General features: G+C 34.5%; 1 protein-coding gene across 1 annotated transcript in view; it reads right to left on the bottom strand.

Annotated features, from left to right (window-relative positions):
• The window catches only part of DTHD1 (death domain containing 1), a 94,994-nt gene that overhangs the window by 72,862 nt on the left and 1,653 nt on the right, over window positions 1-20,479 (bottom strand). The window contains exons 2-5 of the mRNA XM_055434995.2: window positions 19,173-19,785; window positions 15,121-15,451; window positions 11,599-11,778; window positions 10,287-10,531 (exon numbers count right to left, since the gene is read on the bottom strand). Coding sequence (XP_055290970.2) covers window positions 10,287-10,531; window positions 11,599-11,778; window positions 15,121-15,451; window positions 19,173-19,785 — 1,369 coding nt within the window. The remainder of the gene's footprint in view (window positions 1-10,286; window positions 10,532-11,598; window positions 11,779-15,120; window positions 15,452-19,172; window positions 19,786-20,479) is intronic.

Below are 20,479 nucleotides of genomic sequence, written 5' to 3'. Positions count from 1 at the left end.
TCTGTACTGTACCTGTTAATCTGTCTCCAATGCCAAACTTCTATAACCATGATATTTTTACTGTCTTCATGGTTTTGCCATTTCCAGAATGCCATACAGTGTGTATCAAACAGTAGGTAGCCTTTTCAGATTGGCTTCTTTCACTTAGCAGTATGCATTTAAGGTGCCTCCATGTCTTTCTGTGGCTTGTTAGCTCATTTATTTTTGGTGCTGAATAATATTCTATTGTGTGGGTGTTATTTATTCATTCACCTGCTGAAGAACATCCTGCTTGCTACCTAGTTTTGACAGATAAGAATAAAACTGCTATAACATCTGTGTGTATACATTTTTAACTCCTTTGGGGGAAATACCAAGGAGTGCTATTGCTGGATCATATGGTGGGATTATATTTAGTTTTGTAAGAAATCAACAAACTATCTTCTAAAGTGTACCATTTTTCATTCCCATCAGCAACAAATGAGAATTCCTGTTCTGCCCCATCTTCACCAGCATTTGAAGTTGTCAGTGTCCCAGATTTTGGTCATTCCAATAGGTATGTAGTGATATCTTTAATCTCACTTATGACATATGATATGGATCATCTTTTCAAATTCTTATTTGGCAACTGTACGTTGTCTTTGGTGAGATATCTATTAAAGTTTTTTGCCTATTTTTGAATCAGGTCTTTGTTTTCTTATTGTTGGGTTTTAGGACTTATTTATAAATTTTGGATAATAGTCCTTTATCAGATGTACCTTTTGCAAATATTTCCTCCCAGTTTGTGGCTCATCTTCTTACTCACTTGTCATTTTTTGCCCAATGTAGAAGTTTCTAGTTTTATGAGATCCAACAATATCAATTATTTCTTTCACAGACTATACTTTTGATGTTTTATCTAAAAAGTCATCGCCTTATACAAGATCATTTAGATTTTCACCTATGTTGTCTTCCAGGAGTTTTGTATGCCATTGTGTTTCACGTTTATGTTTACATGCTACTATTTTGGATTAACTTTTGTAAAGGGTATGATATTTGTGTCTAGATTCATTCTTTTTGCATGTGAATGTTCACTTGTTCCAACTCCATTTGTTGAAGAGACTGACTTGGTTCCAATGTATTGCCTTTTTTCCTTCATCAAAGATCAGTTGGTTGTATTTCCTGGGTTCTCTATTCTGTTCTATCAGTCTATGTGTCAATTCTTAAGTGGTCACTACCACACTGTCTTGATCACTGTAGCTTTATAGTTCACCTTGAAGTCAGGGAGGGTCAGTCCTCCAATGTTGATCTTTCTTAATACAGTAAGTCTCTTATATATGAATGAGTTCTGTTCTGAGAGCGAGTTTATAAGTCCACTTTGTTCATAAGTCCAACAAAGTTAGCCTAGGTACCCAACTAACATGATTAGCTATATAGTACTATGCTGTAATAGGTTTAATATATTTTTCACACAAATAATACATAAAAAACAAACACAAAAAATAAAGGAATCATTTTTAATCATGTAGTACCTTGAAAAGTACTGTAGTAGATTACAATAGCTGGCACACAGGGGCTGACATCTAGTAAAGAAGCAAAAAGAGTTACTGACTACAGGAATGAGAAGTGGGAGATGGTAGAGCTGAAGGATCATCAGCAATAGGAGATGGAGGGCAAGCTGCAATTTCACTCACGCCTGACATTGATGGCACAGATTCTGGTTTCTTGCTGGATTAAATTCTATCTACCCTCTTGAAAAAAAAATCCAGTGATGTCTGAGTAGTAGCTCTTTTCTCTTGTCATAGATGACAGGGTAGCATTGGATTGCATTCTGCAATGGGTGCTGCAACCTTCATGTGCCATTCTACATCTGGGTCCTGTCCCTCAAGAACAAACAGTACCTCCTCAAATAAAGAAAATCTCCTTGCCATTTCCTGGGTCATGAATCTTTTTGGTTTTTCAGTTACTCCTTCCTTTTGTTTCTCTTTGTTCTTTCTCTGTTGCACATTTGCTGTCTCATCCACATTAAAAACCTGCTTTCAGTTCAGTTCAGTCGCTTAGTCGTGTCCGACTCTCTACAACCCCATGAATCACAGCACGCCAGGCCTCCCTGTCCATCACCAACTCCTGGAGTTCACTCAAACTCATGTCCACAGAGTCAGTGATGCCATCCAGCCATCTCATTCTCGGTCGTCCACTTCTCCTCCCGCCCCCAACCTTTCCCAGCATCAGAGTCTTTTCCAGTGAGTCAACTCATCGCATGAGGTGGCCAAAGTATTGCAGTTTCAGCTTTAACATCAGTCCTTTCAGTGAACACCCGGGATCGATCTCCTTTAGAATGGACTGGTTGGATCTCCTTGCAGTCCAAGGGACTCTCAAGAGTCTTTTCCAACACCACAGTTCAAAAGCATCAATTCTTCGGCGATCAGCTTTCTTCACAGTCTTTAGGTAAATGAAAGCATTATCTGTTCAGTTGTGTCCTACTCTTTGTGGCTTCGTGGACTGTAGCCCTCCAGGCTTCTCTGTTCATGGGATTCTCCAGGCAAAAATATTGGAGCGGGTTGCCATTTCCTTCTCCAGGGGATCTTCCTAACTTAGGGATTGAACCCAGGTCTCCTGAATTGCAGGCAGATTCTTTACCATCTGAGCAACCAGGAAAGACTAAGTAAATTCTTGCTTTCATCAGTAATTTCTCAAAGTATTTCAGGAAACTCCCAGGCATCATTAAGCTAAGTGGAACTTGATGCTGATCCAGGTGGTGCTAATGGTAAAGAATTCACCTGCTGATGCAGGAGACATAAGAAATATTGGTTTGATCCCTGGGTCAGGAAGATCCCCTGGATTAGGGCATGACAACCCACTCTAGTATTCTTGCCTGGAGAATTCCAAGGACAGAGGAGCCTGGAGAGCTGCAGTCTGTAGGGTCACAAAGAGTCAGACATGACTTAAGCAACTTAGCATGCATGCATTCACACACTGAGAAGTTTCTGCATTTCCTCTATCACTTTTCCATGCTTCTTCAATATTATTGCCAACATCATCGACATCATCAGCACAGCAGACTTCACATGTTCTTTTTTAAAAAAATTTTTCATTTTTTTATTGGAAGCCTGTTCTATAATCTTCACAAGTCTTTTTTCTTTAGAATCATACCAGAACAATTCATGTTATAAGAACAAGAGATGTCTATCATATTTTCCTCTTGTTCCACTCTCTCAATTATTTTCACTTTTGTTTTCATCGTTATCTCTTGGCACTTCTTAGCAGTACCAACCATATCACCACTACTTTTACTCCTTTTCCATACATCCTAGACTTGAAATAAAGATACTGTTCTATTGAATACTCCATAGAACAATGAAGTACACAAAATCACAGCCACTTGTAGAGAATGCATGCACATGATGATGTATGCCAGCCACGTGAACTCACTTACATGATTGGACACACAGACACACGTTCACATCTTTGAAAGTTCACAACTTGTATGTTTGTATGTAGGAGACTTACTGCATTCTGTTGGCCAGTTTGAGTGATATTTTCTTTTTGATTTGGAAAATTAAATTCTTACTCACTTGACTTTCCAATCGACATACCAAAGCTATAGTATTTAGGAATAAGCCTAATAAAATGTATATAGTACTTGTGTGGAGACTTTCACAATGCTTCATTGAAAGACATTGGAAAACAACACAAATTGAAGCATATATTACAGGTAATACATTTAAAGACACAATATACTAAAGATGTCATCTTTCTCCAAACTGATCCATATGTCAGAGGCAATTACCAACAAAACCCCAACATTGTTCTTGTGGACCTTAACAAACTGATTCTATTGTATATGAGTGGGAAAGTTTCAAGGAAAACAAACAAAAAAAATGTGTCTGGATAAGAATAATATGATATGGCTTACCTATCAGGGATCAACTTATTATAAAGCCTTAAAAGTTATGACAGTGTTAGATTAGCTCAAAACTGTATAACAAGACTGACCAGTGGAACAGTTCAGAATAAAATCTGTTATATGACAGAGGAGGCTTCACAGATTGTTAATGAAAGAAATAACCATTCAGTAAATCATACTGCCTATCCACATAAAAACAATATATGAATTCCTACCTCACATTGTATGTAAAAGTCAATTTCAGATGGATTGAAGACTTACATGAAACCCAAACCTTTAAAATTGTAAGATAATAAAGAAGAACATTTTTATAATTTAGGAGATAGAAGTATTTTAGGACTGGGACAGAAAACACTGATAATGAAATATACGATAAATTAGTCACGTAAATATAAAAATACGGACCACAAATTGACAAAGGTTTAGCACTGAGACCATTAAAAAAATCCTACAAATCAATGTAAAAAGTTCAAAAATGAGCAAGAAATTAACAGTTACCTGACATATAAGAAAACAAAAATATCTAATAAAAGCCATTATGAAAGATGTCGCCTTTATTTTAATCAGAGAACTGCAGATTAAAGACACAAAAGTACATTTTTACAACTATTAAACTTTCAGATTACAAAATCTGACAATATGCAAGGCTAAAAAACATAAAAAATACTGGGAGGATGAAATTTAGTCCTACCAGTTTGTAAAACCTGTAAAATTGTACATGCGTATATGCTATGCCCAGCAGTAAGACTGGTAACACTCTGAAGAAGTGCTTACACAAATACACTTTGAGTGAAGAATAATCATAATTGTAATATCTATGTTAGCAAAAATTGAAACTACCCGAATGTCCCCCAATAAGAACACTGATAATTGAAATAAGAAGCTATTCAATAGAATATTATACATAAATGAGAACAAACTTTATACAATTATAAATGGAACAGCAAGACCATAAGACTATAGGCAGAAGGGCAGCATTTTTACAAATGGCAAGCACAGACAAAGCCAAACAAGACATTATGCATGGATGAATAAAAATATATTGATAAAAGTAAAAAATTAAAAGCAAATGAATGAGTCAAAATTTTCTAATAGTGGTTAACTTTGGTGAAAATGAAGAGTATTGGGTAGGGAGGTAAGGGATAGGATGGGAAGAGACAAGTAAGGAGATGTAATTGTATTGATGATATATAATTTCTTAAGTTATGTGATAGTTTTACCGGTTTCTCCATTTTATTATTTTTTATATGACATGTATATTGTACAGATATTCTTGTATATGATTCACATATAGTTTGATAAGGTGATCTTAAAACCAATAGCATTTTGTAGAAATGGCATTTTTCATGCAAAACCAAAAACAATTTCCCATCTAATTCTCTAAAATATTTCTTGCATAATATGGAATAAGCTTCTATTTAATAAATTAATTTCTTCTTTCATTACTATCAATAAATCTTTTCTGGCTCATAATTAAATAACTGTCATGTTTTGCCCAGAAATCATTCACACATGAAGGAATGTACTACAACAAAGACCTTTTATTCTTTATATTCAAACTACATTTTGACATCAAATCATTTTATCTTTTTTATATTCTGAGGCATTGTGTTTCTATTTCCACAAAAAATGTTCAGCTAGCTTTTACTCTTTGACATAAGAATGTTAAATAAATAGTTCATATAGGTTTTTATTTAATTGGTTTATGCTCCTCTGCATAGGGAAGATACATCTCCCATGTCTAGCACTAATAGCAGCAGAGCATATCATAATTTATCAATTTAGTATTGTCAGAAAATACAGAAAATTAATGGCATGATTTATTTTTCCACAAATTTACTCATTAATTTATTTAATTCACCTAATTCAACATGGCACCAACAATGTTGTAATTATGCTGAGTGATTATAAATGGAAAAGAGAATTTAATAAGTATGGTGTGATTTAAGATATACGAAAGAACAGGGATGGCACTAAGAGAGGAGCAGGCAATCCCTTCTGGAGATCATAGACTATCTTGACATAACGAGACAGCTGAGCTTCACCTTATAGAACAAATGAGAGTTCTTCAGCTAATCATGATAGAAAAAGCAGAGAGATCATGTACTAAGGCAAAGAAATGGAGAAGAAAAAAGAAATTTGGCTAGTTGAATTGATGACAAATGGCAATCCTAGAACGCCAGACAAAATGACACACACAAACACACCCAAGTTAGATAAACTCTGAAGCTGGAAAGAAAATCCCCTAGATCTGGGGGAAAAAAATCTCAAACAGCTAGAATTCTTTTTCCTCCCTAGGGAACACAAGGGACTGATTCCATGAATCAGCCTGCCCCAATCCCACCAGTCACGCACACACACCAGATGTGTGGGGTCTGGAGTCTAACACGCACTCAGCCACATTACATACAGCCTCCAGCTGTCAGCTAGAACTAACTCAGTCATAAAACTGGAATCCCCAAAAGGACAGTACTGGCCTTGAAATGAGAAACAACAAAAACAACCAAAATCCCTTTGAACACTGACTCAAGAAAGCAACAAAGAAGCACACAAACGCTTCTCTGGGTGGAAAGGGAGAAGAACAGTTGATCTGATTAAAAATTATAATCAATACTTGGAAATAAATTTCTAAGGCTAAAATTCATAGAGTAGAATTAGTATTAAAGACAATTTACTAGTTTACACCACGTAAATAGATATCATAGTTAATATCATGCTTATAGGTAAAATAATCTGAATGAAACTTAAAATGGAAGTGTTTACAAGGATTAAAGGAATAAAAGAAGAAATAGTAAGCATAATGAAAAAATAGAGAACCTCAGAAAATATATTTTTTAAGATTTTAAAATATAGCAATAACCTTTTAGAAAAGAGAATTATAATTATTAAAATGAACAACTTAAACAATTGACAATAAAGTTGGTAAAATATATGATAAATCTAAGGAAATCTCCACAAATATAGCATGTAAAATATTAAAAATATTAAAGATTAAGGTGGACATTCATATAAATTATGTTTAACCTACTTATATTTACTTAATATAAATGATTTTATTTATATAATATTTTCTATTTAATTTCATCATACTGTTTTCTTTTTTTCTTTCTGTTACAACTTTGCCATATGAATTTTTACTTTTCTTTTTCTTTTATATTATTTATATTCAATTCTAGATTTTTGAAATGAGTTAATGTCCTATTCTTGATCTGTTAAATATTATTTTATCCTCAACTCATTAATTTTATATATTTATTTATTTTGCTAAGAACAAGTGAGTAATACATTTTGTGAGCACTTGTATTAAAAAAAAAAAAAAAAAACTTGCTTGTTAGGGGTAAACCCTAATTCCACATCTTCCCTTCAAGTCTCTGAAGGCTTTACTCCATTTATCCTTGATATTTCATGCTACACAGAATGAAATTGGGGCTAGATTGATTTTATTCCTTCATACTTAATCTGTTTCTGCTAAATGAATACTTATGGGATTATATTTTATTTAAAAATACATTTCAATTTGCTATGTCATATCTAAAGTATAGGTTTTTTTTTCATAAATTTTGAAATCAACACTTTCTAACTCAAGGTTTTAGTCAACATCAGAAAATTACATTTCTGTGCCTTTGATTATTACTTCGTTCGTGGTTGTTTTGGTCTCTTTCTCAATGGTACTTAAAATCCTTAAGTTATATCACTTTAGATGAGTCCTTATCGTACCCTGTTGATTTTCATCTGTTTCTTATCTTTGTATCTCACCCTGTTGGTCTTTATTCTTTTCTGCTCCATCCTGATGGTTTTCTATATATGTTTTTGTTGTTATTTTTGTTCTTCTTTGAAGTCTTGGTGTTGGTTGGTATTATTTTTTTCCCCTTACAACATCATGGAGGAGTTGGGTATTTTCTTATCTTTGAATGAACATCGGTCCACCCATTTTCAATTTGGTTGCCATTTGAATATTTCATAGATCTAGAGGGTAAAATTTCTAAGCCAATTTTCAGTGTCTAGTCATTTTTGCTGAGTAAAATTTCTCTGGCCAAAGGTGTAACCTTCTCCTATCGGTATTGGCTAGATTTCCAGTACTTCGAGTCAATGAAGTGTATGAAAATGTGCCACCCCCCAGTATGCATATCTTTTAGAGATCTTATTGCCTCTACTGTTATCCCTATATTTTGGCAATTTCATTTTTGACAGTATAATGCACTGCCTCCAATTTCTCTCCACATTCTGCCCTGTTGTTTCTGAGGGATCTGGAAATACAGCAAGGGAGAGGCAAAAGAAACATTGATCCAGTCACTTGCACAAATGATATTCGGCTGTGACAGGGATACATTTTTATTCTCACTGGTGTATATGGACTATGAATAAGATCAACAATTGGGAACAGGAAATTGTTTCATTATTATCTTTCTGGCAATTGTAGCTACATTGTTTAATAATATAAAGTACGTGTCAATACAAATTTATTTTTATTAACCCTTTGCAACCTACCCTAGAGACAATTGAAACTTCTACTAGATTTTATCAATAGGTTACCAGTAAGAATCAAATTTTAGAGTTCAACTCTAATCTTTAATATTTAATATCTAATCTTTATATATATATTTAAAGATTATAAAATATATGTATATAAAATGCATATGTATATGCATTTTAGAGGATATTTGAAAGAGAATGTCGTAATCTGTTAAGACTAATATATTTAAATAGGAAGCTCCAGGATTTTTCTGGTTTTAAATCTTACTTTACCATGATATACAGGAACATGGATTAACTCAATGCCAATTAGAATATAATACATATGATTTTGTACAGCAAAAGCACATACAACTGACTCGTGTCTATAATTTCTATGTTTGCTCTCACAAACCTAATACTAAGAAAAGTTTAACTTGGTCTCCTGGCCAATGTTCTACTATTGTCAGCTTCCTAAATTAGAAACACCATGGTAAAGAGCAAATAATCCACCTCTCAATTTCTAATCTTACAGCCTCAAACTAAATACATGGCAGATCCACGTGCTACATAGAGTCGTGATTAGAAATAAAATATGTGAGTCCAAACCAAGCTCGCACACTTCTTAGGCACAATCCTTCCTCAGTATCTGGGTGCAAGAGACTGATTCCAGGACCCCCAGAGGTACCAAACTTTGCAGATGTTCAAGTCCCTTTTATGAATGGCATAGGCTTTGCATATAACCTAGAGGCACATCTTCTTTTTAATTATCTCAAGACTAATTGTAATATTTGATACAGTGTAAATGGTATATAAATAGTTGCTAGTGCATGGCATATTCAAGTTTTGCCTTGGGGAACTTGCTAGAATTTTTAAAAAATATTATCAACCTGTGATAGATTGATCATCAGATGTACAACCTGCAGATAATTGTAATACAAGTTTTTAGTCTCATTGAATTTCAGACTTCCAAGTGATAAAATGAAGGTGAGGTGGTGGGCAGAGTGGATGAGATAATAAGCATAAGGAATTTGGTTTGAAAAATTAGCTTCTCAGTTAATAATTGTTATTATTTCTGTCTGAAGTCGTTTCTCCCTCTAATGTTTTTGCCAAAAAGTAAAAAAAAAATTGCCTTCAGAATCAAAGAATGTAAGGTTCCTGTTTACCTTTCTTATTAGGAAAAAAAGTATTAAATGAAAGGACAGAAACGAAGATCAGGGATACTATGTGTGTGTGTGTGTGTGTGTGTGTGTGTGTGTTTAGTCACTAACTTGTGTCTGACTCTTTTGCAACCCCACAGACTGTAGTTCTCCAGTCTCCTCTATCCATGGGATTTTCCAGGCAAGAATACCAGAGTGTGTTGCTATTTCCTTCTCCAGGGGATCTTCCTGACCCAGAGATCAAACCTGCATCTCACATTGGTAGGCATTGGCAGGTGGATTCTTTCACCACTGAGTCACCAAGGAAACCCCTATTATTTAGTGTACACTGTTTATTGCTAACATTTCATACCTGTTTTATTTCTAGCTGGCAACTCATTATGTATATTAGTCTCATTTGTGGGGAATTTTTTAAATTATAGAAATTAGGACAGAAAGGAAACTGCCTATGTGGCAAATATAGACTCAAATTTATTTTTTAAAAGATCAAGGTTTTTTTTTCTACATTAATGGAACTCTTAAATATAGAAATTAAAATCATCATATCACATCTTTGTAATTAACCATATCATAAATTTTTTGAAAGCAAGGATTAATTTTGCCTCTTTTGTGTCAATCTTTTCTCATAGCATACTTTTGGGCCCATTACAGCTAAAACCATTACCCTTCTAGATCCACAACATTTTATTTCTATATTAAAAATATTTCATCATATTTCAATGCTGATATTTAACTATATCTGATTACACTTTTAATCATGTTTCTTTGTTTACCATTAAGTCAACTAGAGACATCAGGGTCAAACTTACCTGTTGAGGTATAAAGGTATGATTCTGTTTGTTGTGGTGCTAGCTGTTCTTTTATGATCTATTTCAGACCCAAGATTTTTTTTGTCAGGGTGTGGAGAACAGGGTAGGAGTACAGTGACTGGCTTCTGAAAAGGATGTGTTGATGGGTGGTGAACATGAATCATAGGGCTTGTGGATAGTACTGAGTAGGAAGTATCTTGCTGAGTTTTTAAATATGCCACCAGAGATGGGTCAATTGGTTGAACCTAAACAAAGAAAAAAAAAGTATATATATTGCTATATCTTAATAGCAGGAGATACAAAGTATCAGCACGTGTCTAAGTCAATTTTCTAAAAATTTACTAGAACATAGTTTTATACATTTTTCTCTGCGTTGTTGGCTAGAATCAACACTATCTTATCGATGAAAGATCATAGCAATTGGTCCTCTTTTTACAAAGTCTTTGTAAAATCTAGGTTTCTTGTTCTATGTTATAAATAACTGAGAATCACTCTTAATTGTAGGCAAAGAAATGACCCAGAACACAAAACAGACATTTTACATAATTTCTAATTAGAACTATTGTTAGATTAAGTGATCTCCAGAAACTAGACAAACAAGACTACGTATATTTGTTTCCTCTCACATAAGAATGGCTAATAAAAATAACTAGCATGATTTCAAAATTTCACAGTTTATAGAAAATATTTATGAATCAGTTATTTATATTATGTTTTCTTCCTGACTTTTCTTTTCTTACCCATTATGGTAACAACTAGGAGAAATTAGGAGAGCATGAGGGAGAGTTAGGCTAGAAGGATAGGAAATATTGAGGAAATATGTCTTCTAAAATGTATACTGATACATAGTTGTACCTCTTGTAAATAATGTTTGTATGAATTAAATTCTCATTCCCAAAAGAACTGTTTTATAATTAAATATAACCAAATATTCATAATCATAAATGTTTTAATTGATTAGGTTCTTTTTTAAACATCTTCTTAGGTGGAATTCTTGAAGTATATGAAAGCCCCAAAGTCTGACATTAATTCTATCATATATATTCAACATTTTTTTGTCAACAAATATCATAAACAACACAACAAAGCAACACAAAAATTAGCTAGAAAAGCCTTTAAAATAAGTCAGGGATTTCTTTGGGAATGAGATTTAATATGCTCTAAATCATCACTATTTCACTGATAACACTATAAGTTAGGTGATTAAAAGTAGGAAAATTCATTTATTGCTATATTAAATACTTGTATCTTCTTCCCTTTTAGGACAAAGTTTGATAACCCACAAAAAGCCTCACCAGTTTTTAATATTTACCTTTATTTGTACAAGCACTGGTGAGTTGAAAACTCCTGGAGGGTAATTTAAGGCTATTCGGGAATCCATGCTTGTCTTATGAGTAAGACCTTTCTTTGTTACTGTAAAGGACTCTTTCTTTAAACAAGACACGACAGAAAAGATCCCCAACTTGTAAACTTTCACTTCAGCACAGGTCCCCTGTGTGGATTGAAGGATATTAAGACAGTGACATTAAAACACATTAGTAGTGCATTATTCTGGAAGTATATGCTGTACATATTCTACAGGTGTGGGGAAAAAAGCAAAAAAAAACAGCTATATGCTGTTCCTGTCATTGAGAATTTCTTCATTAACCCCAAATGGATGGTCCTTTCATGAGATAAACTAGAAGTAGTCACTAGGAGTTTCTCAAATTTGAACCACACAATAAAAAAAAAGAGAAATAAATATATTTTTAAATTTAAATTATTCCCCTGAAAAGGTAAATGGATAATGGGCAACCACATTTATTGTTTCCACAGATATTAATCATGTTTGGACTTTAAGCACTAGCCTCTATCCATAAAGTTTAACAGTTTTAGAAATTCCGAGGGCTAAAATTTCATTTGCGTAAAGTTTACACAAATCCTGCAGCACTTGTACTGTCAGCAAATTCCTCCCTCTGACAATTCATAACCTCCTGATAAAGTCATTTTCTCTATTTCTCTCTTCCATGCAGGGGGAGCAGACGATTGCAAAGAGACACACTTGTGTTTCTTTTTTATACAGTGACATTTAAATTTGGAATGCATATATGCAAGGACATATTCAAGCTTTTTTATCACACAGAAAGGAACTGTGTACCTAAATGAAAACATAATTATCTACTCATATAATCACCAAAGCTTAAAATGAAGAGGAGGACTTAGAAGTAATCTGGTCTATTCAGTGCTTCCCCAAACACCAGCCGAGCTCCACCCAGGCAGGAGAGGATAATCATCCAGACACACACACAAACATTTCAGGGACAATCACAATGGAAAATAATCTATCATTTGAAAACTGACTAAGGAAGAGGTTTCACAATATCACTGCATGAATCTGTTGCTGGGAAAATTCACGGCATGATGAATGTTCTTAATTGGCCAGAGGGAAAATGGTGAGAGGTAAGAAAAAAGGTTTTCTCGGAACTCATGATGGTTGCCATGCAGTTAAAGTATATTTGGCAGATACTGGGGAAACGGAGGATTTTTAAGCAGGGGAGTGTCAAGAGCAGAATTCTGACGATGGTTTATCTGACTCCAGAATTAGATTTCTTAAATGTCGTATGAACCACATAAAAATTTGGAAGGAATCCAGAGTTTAAATTTTCTTAGGCTAAATATAGGGATAACTACCATTAGAAAACTATTAAAAGAAAAGTATATGCTTTTATTTTTCTCAGTAGAAATGTTCTCTCTTTTTTTATTTTGCACTATTTATTAACCATCTTCATATCTATTTGGTGAAAAGCATATATGCTATGAACAGTTTTTGTTATTATTATGATAGTCACATGGATAGGTCAATGGTAAAAGGCCACAAACTACTTACAGACTTGCTAGACTAAACAGAAAATGTCTTAGTTGCATGAACTGGAATAAATAATTAGAACAGGCACAGCTTTCATATTCAACTGTATAATCTTGTTTATAACTCAGAAAAGACCCAAATTGGAAGAGGAAGAATTCTTTATATGTATGGCATTTTTTAACATTTATTCTCTATCCCCCTCTACAAATAATGACAACTTATATAAAGCTGAAAAGTAAATAATTTTAATTATTTAAAAATAAGTTCCAGTGGTCCAGAGAAGAACTTCAAACTTCCCATCAACTCTGTTCTCAGTTTAATAATTGTGCATATATTCTTTCTTCAAAATATGTGATTTTGTCACCACAGATGGCTTGCAGTTCAGTTCAGTTCAGTTGCTCAGTTGTGTCGGACTCTTTGCGACCCCATGAGCTGCAGCATGCCAGGCTTCTCTGTCCATCACCAACTCCCGGAGCTTGCTCAAACTCACATACATAGTGTCGGTGATGCCATCAGATCACCAAATACTCTGTCATCCCCTTCTCCTCCTGCCTTCAATCTTGCCCAGCATTAGGGTCTTTTCCAGTGGAGTCAGTTCTTCACATCAGGTGGCTAAAGTATTGGAGCTTCATCTTCAGCATCAGTCCTTCCAATAAATATTCAAGACTGATTTCCTTTAGGATTTACTGGTTTGATCTTTTAGTCCAAGGGACTCTCAAGAGTCTTCTCCAACACCACAGTTCAAAAGCATCAATTTTTTGGTGCTCAGTTTTCTTTATGGTCCAACTTTCACATCCATACATGATTACTGGAAAAAAACCATAACTTTGACTAACCGTCCTTTGTTGTTAAATTAATGTCTTTGCTTTTTAATATGCTGTCTAGGTTGGCCATAGCTTTCCTTCCAAGGAGCAAATGTCTTTTAATTTCATAGCTACAGTGATTTGGGGGCCCAAGAAAATAAAGCCTCTCACTGTTTCTATTGTTTCCCCATCTATTTGCCATGAAATGATGGGGCCGGATGCCATGATCCTAGTTTTTTGAAAGTTGAGTTTTAAGCCAGCTTTTGCTGTCCTCTTTCACTTTCATCAGGAAGCTATTTAGTTCCTCTTTGCTTTCTACCATAAGGGTGGTGTCATCTGTATGTCTGAGGTTATTGATTTTTCTCCCATCAATCTTGACTCCAGCTTGTGCTTCATCCAGCCTGGCATTTTGCATGATGTATTCTGCATATAAATTAAATAAGCAAGGTGACAATATACAGCCTTGATGTACTCCTTTCCCAGACGTACTCCTTTTCCTTATTACCCTACCAGGTAGACACTATGATTGTATTCACTTTTTAGATGAAAAATTTGAGTTGTAGCAAGGTTACATAATTTACTCAAGTTGACATTGCAAGCAACCAAAGTTTGATGTAGGAACCAAACTTCAAACCCAGCCAATCTTCCTTCACAACCCATATCCTAACTACCAAATATACTGTTTTCCATATACATACTAAACATGATTTGTATTAAACATGATTTATCTCAGTGCATACACACACACAAGCACACACAGACATGCAAATTGTTTTAGTTTTTACATATTTTCTCAACCCATGAATGATAAAAATAAAGCGACTGTCATCTGGAGATTCTAAACAGAAGCTCATTCCATTAGAAATGTTAGTCTAAACTAGTCTAAGGTATAAAGCTAATTAAACAATGACGTTGGTTTTGCTTTCCAGGCAAAAATATAACACTTGCTGGTTCCTAGACTCGTTTTTCACTCCCAAATTTGACCAACAAGCTCTGCTGTTTGATCTTTATGTATAGAAAAATGAAACAAACAAAAATAACACATGAATACACCAGCATAAATCTCATGAATCCTTCCATTTTTACCAATGAAGCAATTGTACCTATACAATGATTTGGTAGTCTGAGTAATTAGTTAGAAGAAGAGTCAAAGAGCAAATGTAGGTGTAATCAAGGATTGACCAACCTTGTAACTTCCTTTCTTTCCTTCCAGTGAATTTGGAGTTAGGTAACTTGATCGAAGGTTTATGTCAGACACTTTCACCACGATATCTCTGTAATTTCCCCTGTAACGTGCAGTAAATGGAATCGCAATGCATATTGGAAATGGAATTTTCTTTTCCGTATCTGAGCACTCCACGGTGATGACATTGCTGACCAACTCTTCATTCTCACTCACTATTAAAGAACTCATGCTATTAATTATCCTGCATTGTAAATGTTGTAGAACATAGGCTGGTGCTGTAATATAACAAGACACTTGGGGGACAGTATCGTCACTCAGCACATCAAGATACCTGCAGGGGAAAAGGGGACATCATTTTTTTTCGAGTATTTGATTTATGGACTATATAGTGAAATGCATAAGAGTACCAGTTCTAGAGCCACACTGTTGTGGCGTGAATCCCAGCTCTCCCATTTCTGACACTGTGACCTTGGGCAAGATACATCATTTCTCTGTGCCTCAATTTCCTCAATTGTAAGATAGTGAAAAATAATACCAGTCTCATATGAAGGCTGTGAGAATTAAATGAACAATTATACAGTAAAGTCATTTAAAAGCTGTGCCTGGCACATGGTAAGTACCATGTAAGTTATCCATTGTTATTGTTGTTATTACAGTTATTATTTAGGTGGTCGATTCATCTCTCAGTTTTGCTCACTTCAAATATAAATCTGAAGATTGCTGAAGCTTCTTGATAAATCAAAAACTAATACCTGGATAGTTTTCTAAATTTTGAGGAAAGAAAATGTATGTGTATATATATATATATATATATATACTGTATATATATAGTTCTGGAATTGTCTAAATGCCATAAATCAGGTGATGATGCTTATTACATTTTAAGAAAAATTGAGAGAGTATAAAAGTACTGTAAATGTACATTTAATCAAGGTGAATAGAAACAGAATATTCACAGTCCTCGAGGAATCAATCCAAAAGCTTATTTTTACATTTGGTTTTACTCTTGCTTTCTGTACCAGCAGCTTTGCAAAACATTTTAGAATCTTATAGGTTTGAATTCAAATTTTATATTAGTTACTTACTGTTTGATCTTTAGCATCAATAATTATTATTAAAATAGCTATTAATAATATTTTAGCTCTTTCTATGATCAGGTTTTGTGCTATACATTATTTCATTTAAATTTCCAGGCATATCCTACTGTCATTACCATTTTATAAATAAAGGAACTGAGGTTTAGAGATTTTAACTTTCTGAAAGTTACACAGATAGTAAGTTGTAGAGTCTAAATGAATCCATCTATCTTTAACACAAAAGCTCAAGCTTTCTGTTATATCAGACTTCCTCAAATCATTCTAAAACATTGGTTTCATTATCCATTATAAATTGAAACAAATATCAAATTCACAATAGTGTGAAGATTGAATGAGATAAAATGTTTCAACTTCTTATAATAGTGAATTAACATAAAATGAGTTTTCAATAAATATTAAATCTCTACATTATAGCTACCAGTTTGCACTTCTTCTTTTCTCACTATTTCTCATTTCATACCAGTGACATGACTGAAACATAAATAGTATCAAAGAGAAATAAGAGAATCTTTAAAAAATATTTTTTTAAAAAAAGAAGAGGATCTTTATAAAATACAGCGTAAATACCCAGTTCTAAAATAATCAGGTTTTAACTATTTTCAATTAATAAATTTAACTTTAAAGTGCCCTGTAACACAGAAATCTAAAAAATATGTTGAAATAGAAGAGAGGGTTGTTTATTTATATTTACAATTCTGAACCCATACAGGTAGAAGGAATAAAAAATTATTCAAGTCATCAGTCTGTTTTCTGATCATGATGATAATGGTACTTCAGAAAATTAGATACATTGTTTAATGGAAGTTGCAATGATCCTGCCTTGTATCACTTCAAAAATGACTCTCTTCTGTGCCCTGGAAGCCCAGCTCAATATACTCTTCTTCCAAAAGACTGACAAAGTAGAGCGAGGAGACCTGTTAATGCTTCCATTTCCCCTAGATCTAATCAAACAAATCTAATCCAACCACTAAAATAATTATATTGGTTTGTTCTAGTGTTGTTTCCCTTTGAGTCTGTGTATACTAGGACAACTACCCTGAAAGATATAGACTTTAAAAAAAAATATTCTCCAGGGAGGAATCACAACAGATTCCGAACTAGGTTTTTTATGACGCTCATCTTTCTTGGGCACCATGGCTTCCTAGCCTGAGGCGCTGCAATGAGTAGTCATCTTATGAAACATGCAAGCCAAGCAAAATTGGTTACATTGCCACAAAGAGGAAATCACTAACTAGGAACACCTAAAGGAGGTGTTAGAGGGAGTGGTTCAGCAGTGACTCATTAGTTGATACATTGAGTCATTTCTGAATGTGAGGATACAAAGTATTAATGTTTTTCTCAAGTGAAATGGGAACCACATACTAACTGCTTTTAACAGTTGTTTTTCAGAAGCATGTCTTTCAAACCTGGGGGGTCTTTCATGCATTGAATGTGCTCCTGTGACATCTGTGAAATTGACCTGACTTTCAGACATGTAGGAAACCTCAGAGCTCAAGCCTTTCCTTTTATAGATGAGATAACTAAGTCAAAGTGAGCAAAATGACTTGCCTGCGACCGTGGACTCATTTGTGGTGCTGTCCTGGAAATGGTATTGTGTGTCTGAAAGAGCACAGATGGGATAAGTGATGTTTGATGGTGTGTGTGTGGTGGAGAAAGTGAGGGTTGGTGGTGGTGAATTAAATCAACATAGAGAAGTTTAGCTGAGAGTGAAGGTCAGCCAAGCAACAAGGTACTAGGCCCTTTAGAAGATTTTCTCCTTTGATCTTATCAAATAATCCCAGGAAGTATTTATAATTTCTACAAATAAGAAAATGGGTCTAAGAAACAAAACAAGTTGCTCAGGGTCACAGAACTGCTGCTGCTGCTGCTGCTGCTAAGTCACTTCAGTCGTGTCCCACTCTGTGTGACCCCGTAGACGGAAGCCCACCAGGCTCCCCCGTCCCTGGGATTCTCCAGGCAAGAACACTGGAGTGGGTTGCCATTTCCTTCTCCAATGTGTGAAAGTGAAAAGCGAAAGTGAAGTCGCTCAGTCGTGTCCAATCCTTAGAGACCCCACGGACTGCGGCCTACCAGGCTCCTCCACCCATGGGATTTTCTAGGCAATAGTACTGGAGTGGCTTGCCATTGCCTTCTCCGGGGTCACAGAACTAGTATGTAGTAAAACAGGAGATAAATTCACCTCTATCTGTCTTCCAAACCAGTGATATTTTATTCCCTGTTATCTTCTAAGAGTCTTATTTTTACTGGGAAAATATAGCTTGTGGATATTTTATTTTATTTACAGAAATATGGATTGTTATGACCTTGTATAGGGGTGATGATTCATAAAATAGACCAGTCAATTTCAACATATTTTTTTGAAGTCATGGGCTCTTTGAGAATCTGGTGAGAACTCTAGACCATTTCCAAGGATATAAAGTAGTTGTGAAAATATATATTCAATTTTAAGAATCTCTCAAAGCTTATGCATGAGCTCTCCCAGAGTTCTACAGACACAGGTTACAGATACATGATGATTTATATTAATACATAAAATAAATGTAAGAATTTGAAAATATACATAAAATAAATCAGAGGCTAGGAAATTCTCTTCTAATATTTGAACTCTGCAGTCTCCTAGTTGTTTTTTTTTTTCTCGTGATAATCTAAAGAGTTCTGATTTAGGAAACTGTGTTCAGGACAATTATTCATTTTAACAACTTTCTTAAACAGTCAATTCCTTCTTCCATTAAAGAAGCATTTTTTTTTCTGTGAGCTGTAAGAAACTAACAATACTAGTAATAGCAACCTTATAAATTTTTATGGGAGTAATTTAAACAGTTATTGATTGCTAATATCTTTTAGAGATATGAAATGTAGATATAAAATTTTATTCATGTGTAAATTGTTTTATATACAAGTAGAAACACATATAAGTAGGCGTACACAAGCACCTCTTACACTGTATTTACTTACTCCTTTTCCATTATGTTATTCTTTTGCTTTAGACTCTCTGACTCACTGGGAAGGCTATTCATACATTTATTGGAGCTATCACATGTTATTGAGGATGTGGTAATCTCTTCTCTTTGGCTTTCTGAGATCTCTTGAATTTCTCTTTCTGTTGTCTGGATTATGTCATGCAACTCTTCCCTGTTGCCATTTATGCTCTCAATAGTCGTGTGTTCTATTTGTTTATCATCTTTATTTTCTGCATTATCTGGGAACATTTTGTTCTGTGACTCTTCTTGCCCTGTTACATCTCCATTCAATGATGTATTGTTTTCTTTTTCCACTAATTCTGAACTCCTATGTATTTTATTTTTTTTCAACTGGACCTGGTTTGTGTAATGACTTTCCTCTCCATTTGTGGGAGAAACAGTAGCTGTTTCTATGACATTTTGTTCCCCTCTTGCAGCAATGTCTGTTGCTTTGAAATCTTGAATGGCGGACTTTGTCTGCAGTGGAGTACATTCATCATGCATGCCGCATAAATTACACATCTCCTTTTCTTCTTTCTTTAGAAATGTAGCAGTGCTCCCCAAATATTCATTTATTTTCATGAGGCAGTCTATGAACGTAATGGTTTCTAAACACACAATACACACAGAGACACATAAAAAGAAAAAATACACAACAAAACCACATTATGTTTCTCCACTCACATGTAATAAAATATGGAGAAATTATCCTAGAAATCTGTAAAGACCCTTGTGTATATAAGACCCTTACTAGGCCTTACAGCCTGTATCCCTCTTGAAGAAATCATGTGTACAACTGTAATTTTTTTTAACACACCTAGAAACTGGGGACAAATTGTTTGTTTAACGTAATAGCAAAGAGTAAATCCAGTTCCTCTTGCTTGTGAAAATTCTTTGAGTATTTGAAGGTATCATGGCTTCCCCGCCACCCCCACCCCCATAACATGCTGTCCTATGGAAGTCAACATCTCCCTCCATTCATTCATCCCTCGTTTGGTATGATTTGGGGGAAATTATTTCTCTTCTTTGAATGTTCTGTATAGTTTATCAATGATCCATCTGTAATGATTTGCCTGAAGTTTAGTGGAACGCTTCAAATGAGACTTGGGTAGCAGGCATGCCATTGTCTACATTATTTCTGCTGATGCAGATGCTATATTTTGTTGAGTACTTTGTTTGCTATTATGATTTAATTAGGTTCACACTGTTCATCCTGCTGGGCTTGATCACTGACAATTTTCAAATAAGCCTTTCAGAGAATAGCTCTAATGATACCAATTCTCTGATTGGAACCTGACTACT

This window comes from Moschus berezovskii, chromosome 5 (genome assembly GCF_049115385.1).
Source record: "Moschus berezovskii isolate FMDL1 chromosome 5, NW_MosBer_1.0, whole genome shotgun sequence".
NCBI lineage: Eukaryota > Metazoa > Chordata > Mammalia > Artiodactyla > Moschidae > Moschus > Moschus berezovskii.
The sequence above is the reverse complement of the archived record's forward strand: the minus strand, read 5'-3'. Positions and strand labels throughout refer to the sequence as shown.